Source organism: Elgaria multicarinata, chromosome 2 (assembly GCF_023053635.1).
Source record: "Elgaria multicarinata webbii isolate HBS135686 ecotype San Diego chromosome 2, rElgMul1.1.pri, whole genome shotgun sequence".
In the NCBI taxonomy this organism is placed as follows: domain Eukaryota; kingdom Metazoa; phylum Chordata; class Lepidosauria; order Squamata; family Anguidae; genus Elgaria; species Elgaria multicarinata.
Genome location: NC_086172.1, coordinates 23,621,764 through 23,638,138, shown reverse-complemented (window position 1 = coordinate 23,638,138; position 16,375 = coordinate 23,621,764). Strand labels below are relative to the sequence as shown.

The 16,375-nt window shown below is 39.7% G+C and overlaps 1 protein-coding gene across 1 annotated transcript in view; it reads left to right on the top strand.

The window, feature by feature from the left end:
• PARD3B (par-3 family cell polarity regulator beta) overlaps window positions 1-16,375 on the top strand; it is a 542,042-nt gene that overhangs the window by 252,460 nt on the left and 273,207 nt on the right. Inside the window, exon 16 of the mRNA XM_063116135.1 lies at window positions 2,320-2,364. Within this exon, the coding sequence (XP_062972205.1) occupies window positions 2,320-2,364 (45 nt within the window). The remainder of the gene's footprint in view (window positions 1-2,319; window positions 2,365-16,375) is intronic.

Sequence of the window (16,375 nt, the reverse complement as noted above, 5' to 3'; positions counted from 1 at the left end):
TAGCACACAACCATCAGGGCTAGTAGCCATTGATAGCCTTCGCCTCCAGGAATTTATCCAACCCCCTTTTAAAGCCATCCAGATTGGTGGCCATCACTATATCTTGTGGTAGTGAGTTCCATAATTTAACTATGCACTGTGTGAAGAAGTACTTCTTTTTATTTGTCCTGGATCTCCCACGAATCAGTTTCATGGGATGACCCCAGGTTCTACCATTTTGAGAGAGGGAGAAAAAGGTCTCCCTATCCACATTCTCCATATCGTGCATCATTTTGTACACCTCTATCATGTCTCCCCTTAGCCTCCTTTATTCCAAGCTAAACAATCCCAGTTGATGTAACCTTCCCTCGTATGGGGAGATGCTCCAGCCCCTTAATCATTTTAGTTGCTCTTTTCTTTGTTCCTCATTTTAATTTCAAAATCTGTGTCTTGAGTGTTATGAATGAAGACTGTAGTATTTTGGGGAAATTATCCAAGGTTTATGAATACTTTCTTTAGTGTATAACTGTAAAATTAGTTAATTGTTTTAGAAATAAAGAATGTCCACTTACAATAGAAAGAGCTGTCATTTAAAAATATTGAAGCTAAAAATGTTTGCAAAAGGATGGTTTCAAGCCAAAATTTGACATGTTCTTTGTGAGTAATATGAAACCTTCCCTCAATGAGGAAACTGCAGTGGATAAATAAGGGCTGCTGTATTCGTGTTATTGGCACAATCATTGACTTAAAATTAATTGATGGTGCTATATCTTTATTATGCTGAAAGGGCTGTGTAAGGATAATATCCATCTGGAGAGCTAGCGACTGATTCCGCCCCCCCCCCCCCCGGGCTTGCAAATATGTTTAGATCAGGGAAAGTAATTTATTTAGATCCTTAAAAGCATGCAAGAATTTTTTGTGTTTGGAAACAGGACTCTGGCTGATTAATTTGCTTTTTAGAAGATGTTGTTGGTTAGACTTTCTACAGATAGAGTACTACTTGTGGATTTTATTGCATTTTTCGTACATGTTTTTCATTGGGTTGTACTTGTCTAAATCTGTTGCATTATAGCTCATCTAAACGTAGCTTCTTTCTCCCAAACCCCGAAATCACAAGCTGTGACAGAGATATAAAAAGATGTCTGTACAGAGGAGCAATACTGTGGCCATCTTGAATGTAACGAATAAATCTTGACCTGCCAAATTTATCATGTTAAAAGCTTTTTGTTCTGGGATGTCTGTTGACGGCATATTCTTGGAGGCCTGACTAATTGTGTTAAAACAGATTTCAGCCAGCCTCTTCCCTGTGTTTTAGCTGAATATTAATCAGCTCAGTGTTAATGACGTCAAACAAATGCCTGTGGTTGTTTATGTTCCACATGGGATTATAGTGTTGCTCTGGATCAAATACATTTGTCCCTAGAAAAGCCGTTAAGACTTTGGTGCCAATGGGGGCTTTCCTCGCGTTGTGAATAGCAAGTGCAGCGGATGGAGGAAACGATTCCAATTGAAACCACGGTGGGGACAAAGGGTTGTCCCTGCTCGCCATGCCATGTTCCCGATTTGGCTTGGGCGTTTCACACTCGCTATGTGTTACAAAAATGAAATCGGCCATACAAAGTCAAACCACATGACAAGCATGATGTTTAGTTTGGTCCTAAGAAATGCTGTAGGTAATACATAAACAAAAGTTTTAATGGGGCTGTTTGCATAACATGACAGTCCACTGAGATTATTTAACCCAGGCTGAGGCTGCAGCATGTGCAGGGTGCATGTGGTCACCATTTTGAATATACCATCCCACTTGAGGGCCATGTTGTGCAAACCTGGCAAACGTGGGTTATGTGAGGGTTAAACTATGCCTGCTTAAAGGAGATACGAGGGTAGTTTAACCCTTGCATAACCCACTCTCCCTGGGATCGCACGTCAAAGCCCAAGTGGCAATTAGATATGCAACCTGGATCCTGTAGGAGCTGCAGCTCGTCGTGGGTTAAATAATCCACAAAGAGCCATGGCTTGTAAACCAAACTTGGTTTGTGTCTTGTCTTTTTGGTGTTTAACCTGTAAGCCTGATAGTGTATTGGTTTGAATGCTATGTTATGATGCTTTTATTTTCTTATATGTCTGAAGTTACTTTCGCATTTGGTTATTTAGAAGTCACAGCTGCTTCATAAAATGTTGATATAAGACAGATATATGATATGTGGTTTGTTCACACCTATGTTCTAAAATAACAGTAGTTTGCTTCACTGTAAAGTATTTACACTGAAGCAAATTATTTCTTATTTTAGGGCAGTATCTCATCTTTGTGTATTTCTCTTTCCCTCCCTTTTTCTCCAGTGGCAGATGAAAGCAAAGTTAGCTTGTTGACTGGATACAAACTAGGTAAGAGATTCTAATTTTGTCTTGCTTTGACTATACTGAGAAATGAAACAGTTAGTGTTGAAGTATCAGCTATCTTTTTTATTATTTATTTATTTATTACATTTATACCCCACCTCTTTTCCTCCAAGGAACCCAAGGCAGCATACATAATCCTCCTCTCCATTTTATCCTCACAACAACAACCCTGTGAGGTAGGTTGGGCTGAGAGTCTACGACTGGCCCAAAGTCACCTAGTGAGCTTCCGTGACCCAGTGGGGACTAGAACCTGGATCTCCCAACTCCCAGCCCAACACTCTAGCCACTATACCACACTGGCTCTAGCTTGCAGAAACTAAAGTAAATGATGTTGTTGTTTTTAAATCATCATCATTATTTAAGACTAAGGTTTCTTTGTTTCTTAGTATTTCACAGAAAAACATTTCATTTGCAGGAACTACAGTAGTACGGCTCTTTTAAAATTATCCATTATTAGGTAAATGGAGTAAAAATTAAAATCAGTTAAACGCAAAACTAGAATCTTGTGCAACGATTCATGCTTAAATTAGAGTTAAATTTAATGATTACATTTTTCCAACCAGTAAGAGATAGGTAAGCATTAAATCCAAGTGAGTCTAGAGAAAAGGAGAAATCCAAGTGTCATTGCACAGATCTCTGTCTGCCTCAGCTATGATAAACAGCTTGGTTAGGAGCACACTGATATTTTCTTCCTTTTTTAACTATTCTGTAGTACGTTGTTTTGGCAATCCTCTCAATTTGCCTGCTTGAGGCTGCTGATAGGATCTGGCAGTTCTGTAAATTTACCTTGAACTATTTGTGGCAGTAAATAGGATGAGTTAAAGACACCCACCCACACCATCGCCATCACCTGCCTCATTGTTGGGATATGTCACATGCCATAAGGGAACTTGATGCCACAACTGAAATAGCATTGGCCTAAGTGGCCTTCACTGAGCTTCAGTGTCACCCCAGATATACAAGGTTGTAATTTCTTGTATTCCAAGTCCATGGGGCAGCACCCAGACCTTCAACCCCCAGGTGTAAGTCACATTCCTGATCAAGTTAGAAAGCTCTTTATTTGAAATGCTACATAAACTTGATTAAGCTGTTGCTAGAATTGGGCCTAATTATTAAATGAGACTGAATTTTGTACTTGGAATCCCCAATTCCAGACGCTGGCTGTATAATTGAAATGAGACCCTTTGTTGGGTCTCTTTTTCCGATGGCTGTAATAATTGCGTGACTATGTGAAACAGCCTTTTTTAGAAAGAGAAGTCACCATGTGGAGGATGAAATTGACAAGGACATTGATAAGAGGGGACTGTTCGTATGCTGGGCTAAATAGTGCGTAAGCAGCTAAATAGTGGAGAAAACACCCACCCACCATTTTTTTAAAGGTCGTGAAAGCATTACCACATCCAAAAGTGCTCAGAAAAGTAATTCTGTTTGGTAATCTGATGTGGGCGGGGAGGGGGAGTTTCTCTTGGGATTGGGCAATCCCAGTGGACCAACTGCAGAGAGGGTGGTGATGCAGGGACCGAGGAAATGAGGGGTCCTGCTGCAAAGGTGCCTGGGATACATGCTGGGAGCCAGCAGGAGGAGTGAGGGAGAGTGAGTGTGGAAAGAAGCCAGGGCAAGCTACAGAGCACCAAATTGTCTGCCGGGTTAGTGAGCGAACAGCCAATCCATGGTGGCTTTATTCTCAGGTGGCTTAGTGTGTTGTGTGAACTCGCCCCCTGAGCATTCAATCTGTAAGCCATCCTGAGTGACATTTTCTGGTAGAAAGGTGGAGTACAAATAAAATAATAAATAAATACGGCACAATGTTAAGATGAGAGTGAAGTTATTGAGCAGGGGCAAGAGCAGCAGATCCACTGGGCCAGAAACAAGCTTTGCTTCTTGCAGTATTTACCCACCCACCCCTGCAAACTGTGTTTCCATGGGCAAAGTTTCAAACCTGATGGAAGGAAGTGGTATTAGTGGTGTAGTACTCTTGCCACAAAAACACATGAAATATCCATCTTAATTTAACCTGGTATAAATGTGAAGCTAACTGTGTTGTGTTTCAGTAGTTATAATGGAACAGACTGGAAGGATTTATGTACAAGTTCTTGTTTGTATTGGAAAAAATACTGCACTTTCTCCCCCTTTTATGCAAAGTCACAAATGGTATTCCATTAGCCTCACAGCTATTTGCTTTATTTTTCATTTTCATACGGTTCCTTTCCCCCCCCCCCTTTCTTTTTTTTTTTGATTTAATGCTTGGGACTCTCTTAATATGTATTGACTGTCTGCTGAGGTCTCTGCTGACACAGCTCTTTAAAATGATGCAGTACTGGAGAAAAGCTGATGAGGCCTTCTTTACGAGCTTTGACATATTAATTAGCAAAATGGACTAAAAGAAAGAAGCCTTTCCTATTTTCTATTTCAGTTTTCTAAAACACATGTATATTGAGATTTTTAAGCAGTAGCTCCCACCAAAGGTTTAATGTGTGTCAGAAATGTCCCACATTGCAGCAGGTTAACACAGTGGGTGTTTTTTTTTAACCTCTTACTAACCCACTGGTTGCCATGTTGGGCTCTTTTTCTTGCATGAACAAGAGAATCTACTCCTCTCATAGAGTGCTTTATAACATTATACTTACCATTTGTTAAATAAATACCAGTAAAAGTTGAATTTTTGAGGTTGTAAACTTGGATATAACTCATTCATATCTTCCACTTGAAGGAGCAATTTGTGTTCCCTAATGTCTACAGTAGGAAGTTGTGCTCTATACACAAAGTACAGCTATTTATTCTTTCCCTTAAATTTTTCTTAGGGGTAGTTTATTATGGATTACATATTTGCAAGCTTCATTTATTAGGGGTTCATTTTTCAGGACACTCAGTTGAAAACAAAGTTTATGAAACTTGTATTCAGCCCCTGGTTAGTTTTTTCCTTAGTTATCTTTTTGAAGAAATATCCTGGGTACTTGGTTATTTTACCATATACAGTGATATTGTGAGATACCAGAAGGATAGACTGTTGCAGAAGACTTTCTGTTGAGTTTCAATTCCTGCTTATGGTTCTCAGTCCGTAAAAACATTAAAAAAAAAAAACACTTTGATGGTACTTGGGTGGTGTTCACCAGTTACTTTGGTTTAGGAGTACTTTATGGCTGGCCAGCTACAGCCACTCTTTCCACATGAACAAACTCTCAAGGCAGAAACGTGGACTGTGAGGTCTTGGGGATGGGATGCTTTCCTTTCAGTAAGCTTCGTGGCTGAATTGGAATTTAAGCACAGCTTCCCCGTGTCCAGATCCAATGTCATACATGTATCAACATGCTATTATGATTAATTGAGTTGGATGTTATGTCAGCCACAAAGTGCTGCAACATGAATGGTTAATGACATTCTAGGGAAGAAAGGCATTTCTAGTCAGCATTTCATAGTAATAATGGTACTGCTCTTCCTACCTGGGCTAGTAGGGCTGCTGCGTTCATGAAGAAATCCAGATCTCTGAGAATAAGATGTCTAGAAAAGAAATTGTTAGAAGGGAAAGCCTGGAGATAGTGGATATACTTAGCCTGGAAGGAAAAGGCTCAGAGTGACATGTTGACAGTTCGCAATATTGCAAGGATGCCAAAAGAGGAAGATTGTTCACTGAGGGAAAGCCAAAAAGAAATGGGTTTAAATTATAGGGAGGTTCAATTAGATTAAACATGAGGAGCTTAACATAAGAACATTAGAAGAGCCCTGCTGGATCTGACCAAAGGCCTATTTAGTCCAGGATTCTGTTCACATAGGGGCTAACCAGCTCCCTGTGGGAGGCCAACACAGCACTCGTGTTCCTCAGCAACTGGTATACAAAGCCGCACTGCCTCTAATACTGGAGGTACTATATAGCCATCAGGAGCAGTAGCCATTGAAAGTTTTATCCTTCATCAGTTCGTCTAATCCCCCTTTAAAGCTGTCTAAACTAATTGTAGAGCTATATCTTTTGGCAGTGAATTTCATAAATTCATTATGAGCTGTGGGAATAAATACTTTTTTTGTCTCTCTTATATCTATTGGCAGTCAAATTTGTCAGATGACTCCATGTTCTTGTATTATGTAAGAAGGAAAAATAGCTTCTGTCTCTCCATTCTTTCTGCGTTATGCATTGTATATGTCTCTATCATGTCTCCCCTTATAGTTGTCTTCTTTTCTAAACTAAAAAAGCCCCAATGCTTTATGCCTTTCCTTGTAGTGAAGTTGCTCCCATCCCTTGATCATGTTGGCTTCCATTTTCCTGTGACTTTCCAGCTCTGAAATATCCTTTATGAGATGGGATGACCAGAACTGTATACCAGTCCAAACTTATGGCAGCACCACAGATTTTTATAAGGGAATTATACTACTGGAAATATTTTTTAATCCTTTGCCTAATCATTTCTGGCATGGAATATGCCTTTGCCATAGTTCCAATACACTGAGTTTAGGTTCTCATTGAGCTAAGCACTACCACCTCAAGATCTTTTTGGGTTAGTCACCACCAGGTTAAGACCCAATCGGTGCAAATGTGAAATTGGAATCTACCCCATCCATAATGTAATCACTGTACATTTAAAAAGAGTATCTTTTCCTATCTTGTTGCCTACTTGTCTGTTTGGAAAGATCCCTTTGGGGTTTGTCACAGTTTCATCATCCTAAATAATTTATTTTTGTTTGTTTGTTCCCCCTCCCATTGTGAGAGCTCCTGTTTACTCTACTCCCTGCTTCCTGTTGTTTAGTCACTTACCGATCCAGAAGAGGATCCATCCTCTTATCTCATAAATACTGAGTTTCCTCAAGAGCCTTTGGTGAGGGACCTGGCTTTTGAGAAGTCCAGGTATATAATATCTACTGGATCATCCCATCCACTTAGTTGATACACTCAAACAACTCCAAAATATTAGTAAAAGATATTTTGTGGCAGCTAAGCTATTTTTATTCTTCACAAGACCTGTTAATTATGCTCAATAATTCTAACTTTAATGCTTCCTGCAAGTTCATCCAGAAGAGACATATAGCTAACTAGATCTCCCAGATCCTTTATTCATTAGGGTCCTTTACTCTCCAGGCCCGTAATATGGGGACTGATTTTTAGGAACAAGTTACATATTTTTGTTAAAAGTTCAGTAATATTACATATGAGTAATTTCTTTAACTACTCTTGGGTGCATGCTATCTGGACCCAGACACTTGTTCACTTTTGTCAGTAAGGCCTAGAACATAATCACTTGCTACCTCTGACTCAGTTCTTCATATTCCTTTTTTGAAAAAAATCAGTCAGGACACAAATATATACGTCCTACATCTTCCACTGTAGAATTAATTCTGCTTCTCTACTGATTAATTCTGCTTCTCTACTGTCTAAGGCCATAGCTAGACCTAAGGTTTATCCCTGGATCATCCAGGGGTCAAACCTGTTCATCTAGGTGACACACAGGGGATTCAGTGCTTAGGCAGGGGCGAACCCTGGATGATCCCAGGATAAACCTTAGGTCTAGCTGTGGCCTAAGTTTATTTATTTATTTATTTATTATTTATTTATTACATTTTTATACCGCCCAATAGCCGAAGCTCTCTGGGCGGTTCACATGAAGTTTCCTTCATTAATGAAGTTTCCTTCATTAACATTCTTTTGTCATTTATTGGTCCAAGTGACATCCTGACCAAGTGATTTCCTGATTTTTTAAAAGATTCTTTAGTAAAATCTTGGTTTTAATGTTTTAACAATATGTTCCTCAAATTCTTCTTCTTCCACATACTGTACTTCATTGTCAGCTTATAATTTTGGCAGTGTTTGTGCTCCTTTCTCTTCTCGTTTGGGCAGAACTTCCATTTTCCTCTCACCTTTTATAGTTTCTTTGACTCTGCTCATTAATCACTCTGGCATCCTCTTGTACTTGATACCTTTCTTGATCTGTGGCAGATATTCTAGCCAAGCTTCTATTACTGTGGCTTTAAATAACATCTTGGAGAGATTTGACCCTCTTGACTCTCCTTTAAAACTTCCGCCTAACTAATCCTTGCATGATAGAAATGTTTCCCTTTTGAAAGTTGGTGCCAACTTTGACTTAAATATATGTTGACTGTGATAGTACTGGGTGTCACTGTTTCCAATTGGTTCAACAAAGTTGGAAATCTGTGAATAGAGTGTGAAGGCCTGAAAATACAGCATCAAATCTTTCAAAGCACTCCAGAATTTTTATGCATAATCCTAAAAATCTGGAATGCTTAGTTCTTACTGGTATCCTTTGCTGGATTTGTGTTCCAACTCATTTTGAAGTTTATGTACAGTCGTGTGAAAAAGAAAGTACACCTTCTTGGAATTGTATGATTTTACATATCAGGACATAATAACAATCATCTGTTCCTTAGCAGGTCTAAAAATTAGGTAAATACAACCTCAGATGAACAACAACACATGACATATTACACCGTATCATGATTTATTTAATAGAAATAAAGCCAAAATGGAGAAGCCATGTGTGAAAAAGTAAGTACACCCTTACTGCTTCCATAGGAATTAAGATGCTAAGTAGCAGACAGGTGCTGCTAATCAAATACCTGTGATTAATTGATCATCAGCAAGTATGACCACCTCTATAAAAGTCGAAGTTTTTTCAGTTTGCTGGTCTGGAGCATTCAGGTGTGTGTTAACACAATGCCAAGGAGGAAAGACATCAGCAATGATCTTAGAGAAGCAATTGCTGCTGCCCATCAATCTGGGAAGGGTTATAAGGCCATTTCCAAACAATTTAAAGTCCATCATTCTACAGTGAGAAAGATTATTCAAAAGTGGAAAACATTCAAGACAGTTGCCAATCTTCCCAGGAGAGGACGTCCCAGCAAAATCACCCCAAGGTCAGACCGTGCAATGCTCAGAGAAATTGCAAAAAAACCCGAGAGTTACATCTCAGACTCTACAGGCCTCAGTGAGCATGTTAAATGTTAAAGTTCATGACAGTACAATTAGAAAAAGACTGAACAAGTATGGTTTGTTTGGAAGGGTTGCCAGGAGAAAGCCTCTTCTCTCTAAAAAGAACGTGGCAGCACGGCTTAGGTTTGCAAAGTTGCATCTGAACAAACCACAAGACTTCTGGAACAATGTCCTTTGGACAGACGAGACCAAAGTGGAGAAGTTTGGCCATAATGCACAGCGCCACGTTTGGTGAAAACCAAACCTCATACCAACTGTCAAGCACGGTGATGGACGGATGATGATTTGGGCTTGTTTTGCAGCCACAGGACCTGGGAACCTTGCAGTCATTGAGTTGACCATCAACTCCTCTGTATACCAAAGTATTCTAGAGTCAAATGTGAGGCCATCTGTCCGACAGCTAAAGCTTTGGCCGAAATTGGGTCATGCAACAGGACAATGATCCCAAGCACACCAGCAAATCTACAACAGAATGGCTGAAAAAGAAAAGAATCAAGGTGTTGCAATGGCCCAGTCAAAGTCCAGACCAAAACCCGATTGAAATACTGTGGTGGAACCTTAAGAGAGCTGTGCATAAACAAATGCCTTCAAACCTCAATGAACTGAAGCAACGTTGTAAAGAAGAGTGGGCCAAAATTCCTCTACAACGATGTGAGAGACTGATAAAGTCATACAGAAAACGATTACTTCAAGTTATTGCTGCTAAAGGGTTACAAGCTATTGATTCATAAGGTGTACTTACTTTTTCACACATGGTTTCTCCATTTTGGATTTATTTCTGTTAAATAAATCATGACACGGTGTAATATGTCATGTGTTGTTGTTCATCTGAGGTTATATTTACCTAATTTTTAGATCTGCTAAGGAACAGATGATTGTTATTATGTCCTGATATGTAAAATCATACAATTCCAAGAGGGTGTACTTTCTTCTTCACACGACTGTAGCTCACTCACTTTCAGCAAACAGCGATACAAAATAAGCCAAACTTTTGGAAATTATGTATGAGACATAATTCTGTTAAACAAGCGATGAGCAACCTGTGGCCTTCTGGATGTTGTTGGACTGCAACTCCCACCATCCCTTATCATTGGCCATGCTGGCTAGGTCTGATGGGAGTTCCAATCCAGCCAACTTTGGATGGCCATAGTTTGTCAACCCCAGTGTTAAAGAAAGGCATTTAAATGGAAATCTTTATCACAGCATCTTGCTGTAAAGCACATGGGGAATTCCCACATGATCTCAGCTTGTCAAATAGAATTCATATTTCTTCATTCAAAAGGGCCTCTGATTCAAAACACCTTAATCTTAATGTGCTGTTAGATTGCCTTCTAGAAACTCTTCAGCAGTGGCATATCATAGAATCATAGAATAGCAGAGTTGGAAGGGGCCTACAAGGCCATCAAGTCCAACCCCCTGCTCAATGCAGGAATCCACCCTAAAGCATCCCTGACAGATGGTTGGCCAGCTGCCTCTTGAAGGCCTCTAGTGTGGGAGAGCCCCCCCCCCAGGTAACTGGTTCCATTGTCGTACTACTCTAACAGTCAGGAAGTTTTTCCTGATGTCCAGCTGGAATCGGACTTTCTGTAACTTGAGCCCGTTATTCCGTGTCCTGCACTCTGGCAGGATCGAGAAGAGATCCTGGCCCTCCTCTGTGTGACAACCTTTAAGTATTTGAAGTGTGCTATCATGTCTCCCCTCAATCTTCTCTTCTCCAGGCTAAACATGCCCAGTTGTTTCAGTCTCTCTTCGTAGGGCTTTGTTTCCAGACCCCTGATCATCCTGGTTGCCCTCTTCTGAACACGCTCCAGCTTGTCTGCATCCTTCTTGAATTGTGGACCCCAGAACTGGACGCATATTCAAACATGGGCCTGGTTCAGACAACACGCTAAACCATGCTGCTTAACCACAAAATGGTTAATGGAATGCATTATGCATTCCATTAACCATTTTGTGGTTAAGCAGCATGGTTTAGCGTGTTGTCTGAACCAGGCCGTGCTGACTTTAGGACAGAAGACAAGCTCTGAAATCCTTTAAACAATGGGAGCAGGAGAAATGGCCTCGAGGGCTTGAACTTCTATACTATGTCAGAACCTGCTTACTCTGTAGCTAATCCACTTAGAACTCTGGAGTGCTTTTGAACTTGCTCTGGGTTTCCTCACAATTGGCTTGCACTTCCCATACCTCCAGTCAGTGGATGTCTTGAAAGCTTTTTCAGGCCTCCTGTCCTGTTTGAGAGGTCAGCAGATGTACAGGAGGGAATCAGGGGAGGGGGAACCTCCTGTTCCATAGAGAGTGGAGAAGTTGGCTGTTGTCACTGGCAAATGCTATGAGTTGCTGCATGCTACTAAAGAAACCTGCAGTCACTGATGAGTTCCTAATTTTCCTTAATCCTTTCCCTCCAGATGCTAGGTTTTTCTGCTCATGACACACTTCTGGCAGTGGGCATGCTGAAACCACTGATGCCTTGGACTTAATGAAGTTGGAACACTTCCCAGATAATACATCTGCCCTCCTAGTTTATACTTCAGAGGATGGGAAGGAGGATTAGCAACATACTTTTTTGTTCTAGTTATGATTCAAACTTGGCTACTGTCAAGTATTCATGAAACAAAACAAGGGTGTTGTCTATAGGTCCCATTACCTCCCCTCCCTCTTCCTCTTCGTGTGGAAAGTGTACACCTTGGGAATAAAGTTCTTACTGTAGCTTTCTCGAGCAGCATGGGTTTTTTTTTTTTACATGCAGGCATTGCTGTTCTCTCACTCATAATCTGAACTTTCCGTTTAGTGCCTTTCCCCCTTATTCCCTTTGTAAATCAGTGCTTGAAAACCACATGGGGCATTCCCCCTCCCCCAATAATGCAAAGGAAGGCACCTTTTCCCAGGTTTACTTGTATTATGTTTCCTCCAAAAAGCTATATTTCCTCCTTGCCTCCCACACTATGTAGAGATTCTCTCTAGATTTATTTATTTATTTAAAATATTTATATCCTGCCCTATATCACTAAGATCGCAGGGCGGTGTACAGATAAAAACATACAGTATAAAACAATAAATATACACAGTTAAAAACAAATTAAACCATGATCCAAGTTAAAACAATATATAGTTTAAAAGCAATAGATGCAGTTAAAACAGTTACAACAATGTGCCAGTGAGTTTAACCATCAAAGGCTTTGTTAAAAAGCCATGTTTTTACTTGGCATCGAAATGCAATCAATGTTGGCGCCAGTCGGGCCTCCAAGGGGAGGGCATTCCACAGTCGGGGTGCCACCACAGAGAAAGCCCTCTCCCTTGTCCCATCATAACGTATATGAAAGGTTCTGCAGCATTGAGGAGTGATCACAGGTCATCACGCTTATGGAATAAAGCTACTTATGTGTCATTTACATGGAAGGAGGGTAAGGGCTTATGTAAAATATTATATATGTACATTTTCCCACATGGACAGCCATGTCAATTGCTCTGGAAAGCAATTGTAATAGATTCATGAACATTCTACAACAAATCATGATTAGTGCCAGGCATTTTAATAGTATACAGAGAATGATTTAGGCAGCTCAGATTAGCCCATTACTTTTTAAACAGTTTCCTGAATTGTGGGTGTTTATAGAGGGGGAAAGGGGCAGACAGAATATCTTAAAATATCTGGGTGCTATCAAGCCAAAGCCTTAAGCACATTTTAGTCCTGTTCATTTCAGCGGCAGTGACTTTAAGGATATTGTTAACTTCTCCATTGAAATCAATAACTTCAGATATTCAGGCCCAAATATTCAGATGTCTAGTAGGTCTTTATTCATATTTAAGGTACATGATGTCATTATACTAGTGGGAAAGTGGATCTGTAGAGGGAAAGTATTGTGTGTGTTTAACAGGATTGGGTTGAAGAGCAGCAGGAATGAACAAAAAACAAGTTCTAGTGTGGCAAATAACTTTGAAAAAGGACTTTAGGACCATGCGTGTTATCTTTAAGAGAGAATTTGTCTTAGTTTTATATAGAATTTTCAAGCATTTTCACATTACTCAGAAGCCTGAATTTTTAAAGATAACCAGTCTAATTTTTAAAAATTAATTAAGACAATCTTGGGATTGATAACAAGCAGCCATATATTCTTCGTTGACATCAAACATTATTAATCAAATACTTGGTTCAGGATTAAAATTCAGACATATGCCCTTCAGCATGCTCCTGTCAGTAAGATTGGGGCTACGAATATACAATGATAAAGAACTCTGTTGCAACGACATGTTAATACCTTGTCAAATAACAAATGGCTTCTCATTGATTATATAGTTTAATGTGCAGTTGGAACTATATGTTTTCCTCATCGAATGTAAGAAAGCAGACACAAGGTTCAAATAGTATTCAAAATATATTTATCCTAGCTGCACAACAAATATTGTATCCAAGTCTTTTAGGAGCCAAGTAGATTGTACTTGTAGTCTCTCTTGCTGAAGACACTGCGAAGACTTGACTTGAACTCAATTACGAGCTGACACGTACAGGATTCATCTGAATTACTATACTTATCTCAACAATTCAAGTTCATGTTGCATTGAATACGTACCTATAGGAATTTAATTTTACATCAGGTCAGTTGCTTATTTTCACTTTTAAAGGGGGCAGATCTAAGTGGATTGGAAAAAGGGGACAGAGACCTACTTGAGGAATTGTACGCATAAAATAAAATGGGGGAAAATGTTCTTCATGTAATACTCAAGCTTCAGTTGCCACACTGAAAATAAAGTGTAAAGAAAACCATTATAATAGAAGGGTAAGACTAGAGTGAACCTCTCAAAAAGGAATACAATGAACTGATCTAAGTAAGTACTACAACTTTATAAGAAAGTATGCTTAACTGGGATACGCAAACTATTTTGGGATATGTTTATTCCTAAGAGATGATATAATTGTGTTTCACTGTTAAATTGTATATCATAATTGTTGTTATTCCAACCTTGAATAAAAAAAACTTCAACCTGGAAAAACATACTAATTGGTCAGAAAGTCATGGACATCTAATAAGAAGAGAGAAAAAAGTACCATGCACTTTTAAATATGCACACCCATCTTGTGTTACTGGTTGACCACATGATGAGTATGAATGCCGGTGTGTGGTGCAATTGCAAAGAAAAGGCAAATTCAGTTATTGAATCTGTTAGGTGAGGGACTGATAAAGAAGAACTCTTTTCCTTCTACAAGGTACTTGCTGAGTAGCAACTTCTGGAATATTATGTGCCTCTTTGCTCACCCATGTTCATGAAGAAAAGATCCAAGAAGGGAATAGTTGCAAAGAACTGAAGAACTGACTTACTTTAAGAACCTTATGGAGAGCCATACTGGATCAGACCAAGGGCCCATCTGGTCCAGCATTTTGTTCACATAGTGGCCAACCAGCTTTTGACCAGGAACCCACAAGTAGGACACAAGTACAACAGCACCCTCCAACCCATGTTCCCCAGCAACTGATGTACACAGGCTTACTGCCTCTACTACTGGAGGTAGGACATAGCCATCAGGACAAGTAGCCATTGATAGCCTTCTCCTTCAGGAATTTATCTAACCACCTTTTAAAGCCATCCAAGTTGGTGGCCATTGCTACATCTTGTATTAATGAATTTCATAGTTTATGCCCTGTGGGAAGAAGTACTTCCTTTTATCTCTCCTGCATCTCCCACCAATCAGCTTCATGAGATGACCCCAGATTCTAATATTATAAGAGAGGGAGAAAAATGTCTCCCTATCCACATTCTCCACACCATGCATATTTTCATGCACCTCTATCATGTCTTCCTTTTCTCCCAAGCCTCCTTCATCCAAGTTTTTATCAGACAAAAGATCTGGCATTTTCTTCCAGGTCTATTTATTACCAGGACATTGATTGATTTTAAACATTCTTTGTCCTTTATCATATTAGATTTTCAATGTGGTATACAAGCATAAAAGCAAATGTGAAGCCAATAGTCTTCCCCATCTCCAGCACCTATATTCGGAACTACATTGCATCTGATCATGGATGTTCCGTTGAATTATCCTCTGGATTGATGGAGCCATTGATTAGACCTATTCTTCATGAATTTACTCCTTTTTGAAGGTCTTCTAGGCTAGTGACCATCATTAGATCAAATGATTGTGTTAAATTGGTGTTTTTTGGAATTTCTCCCCCCTTAAATATTAAGAATTAAAAGTAAATATCAACATCCAACTCTCAGACATCTCATTCACAGACGTTTTGCCATCCAAATATTGCTTTGGGAAGCTGCAGCAGAGTATGTTGCATCCCATAATTAAGGTTCACTTGCTACGTGGCTTCTTTGCATTGAAAGGCAGCATAAAGTGGTCCATTTGGTGCTTGAGAATGGTCCATTTGGTGCTTGAGTACTGTTCTGGAACTTTCATCAGCTGTATTTCATTTTCTTCTTATATTGACGGGCCTGATCAAAATAATCATGACTACAGATAAGCCATTTGAGCTTTGAGGAAGGACCTCTTGCCAGCCATCTGTCCACTGGAATGCTGCCTAGGAGTTCTTAATAGCGGCCAAGAATGTGAGATGATGGTTATCTAGCACTGGCTTCGGGCAAAAGATTGTCTTAGAATTTCATCATCGTTAGCCTCTAAAAGTAATCACATATCTCCTCAAGTCTTACAAGATGTAGGTGGATTATGCCACATGTCCTTAAATGAACATTCTCCTTCTCTCTACAGAAAGCTAAGAAATTTGGAAAAAGCAAAAACTCTGAAGCTTTTTCAGTTTGATATCAAGTATGTGAAAGCTTAAAAGTCTCATTGGAATAGACGTTTAGGCTGCAATCCCAACCCAAACCAACTTACCTGGAAATAAGCGTCAGCTTCTGAGTAGACATGTAAAGGATCGCACTGTTGGTATCTGTGTGGAAATGGTAATGTGGTCGCCGGGCTACCTGTATTGGAGCATCATTATAAGGAACATCACCCAGATGTTACATAGCTCTCGATTGCATTCACATAGAAGTGTGCAGCTACTAGAGATTCTGTGTAAGATATACATCTAGAATTAGTATATGTACCTGACCACTGACAGC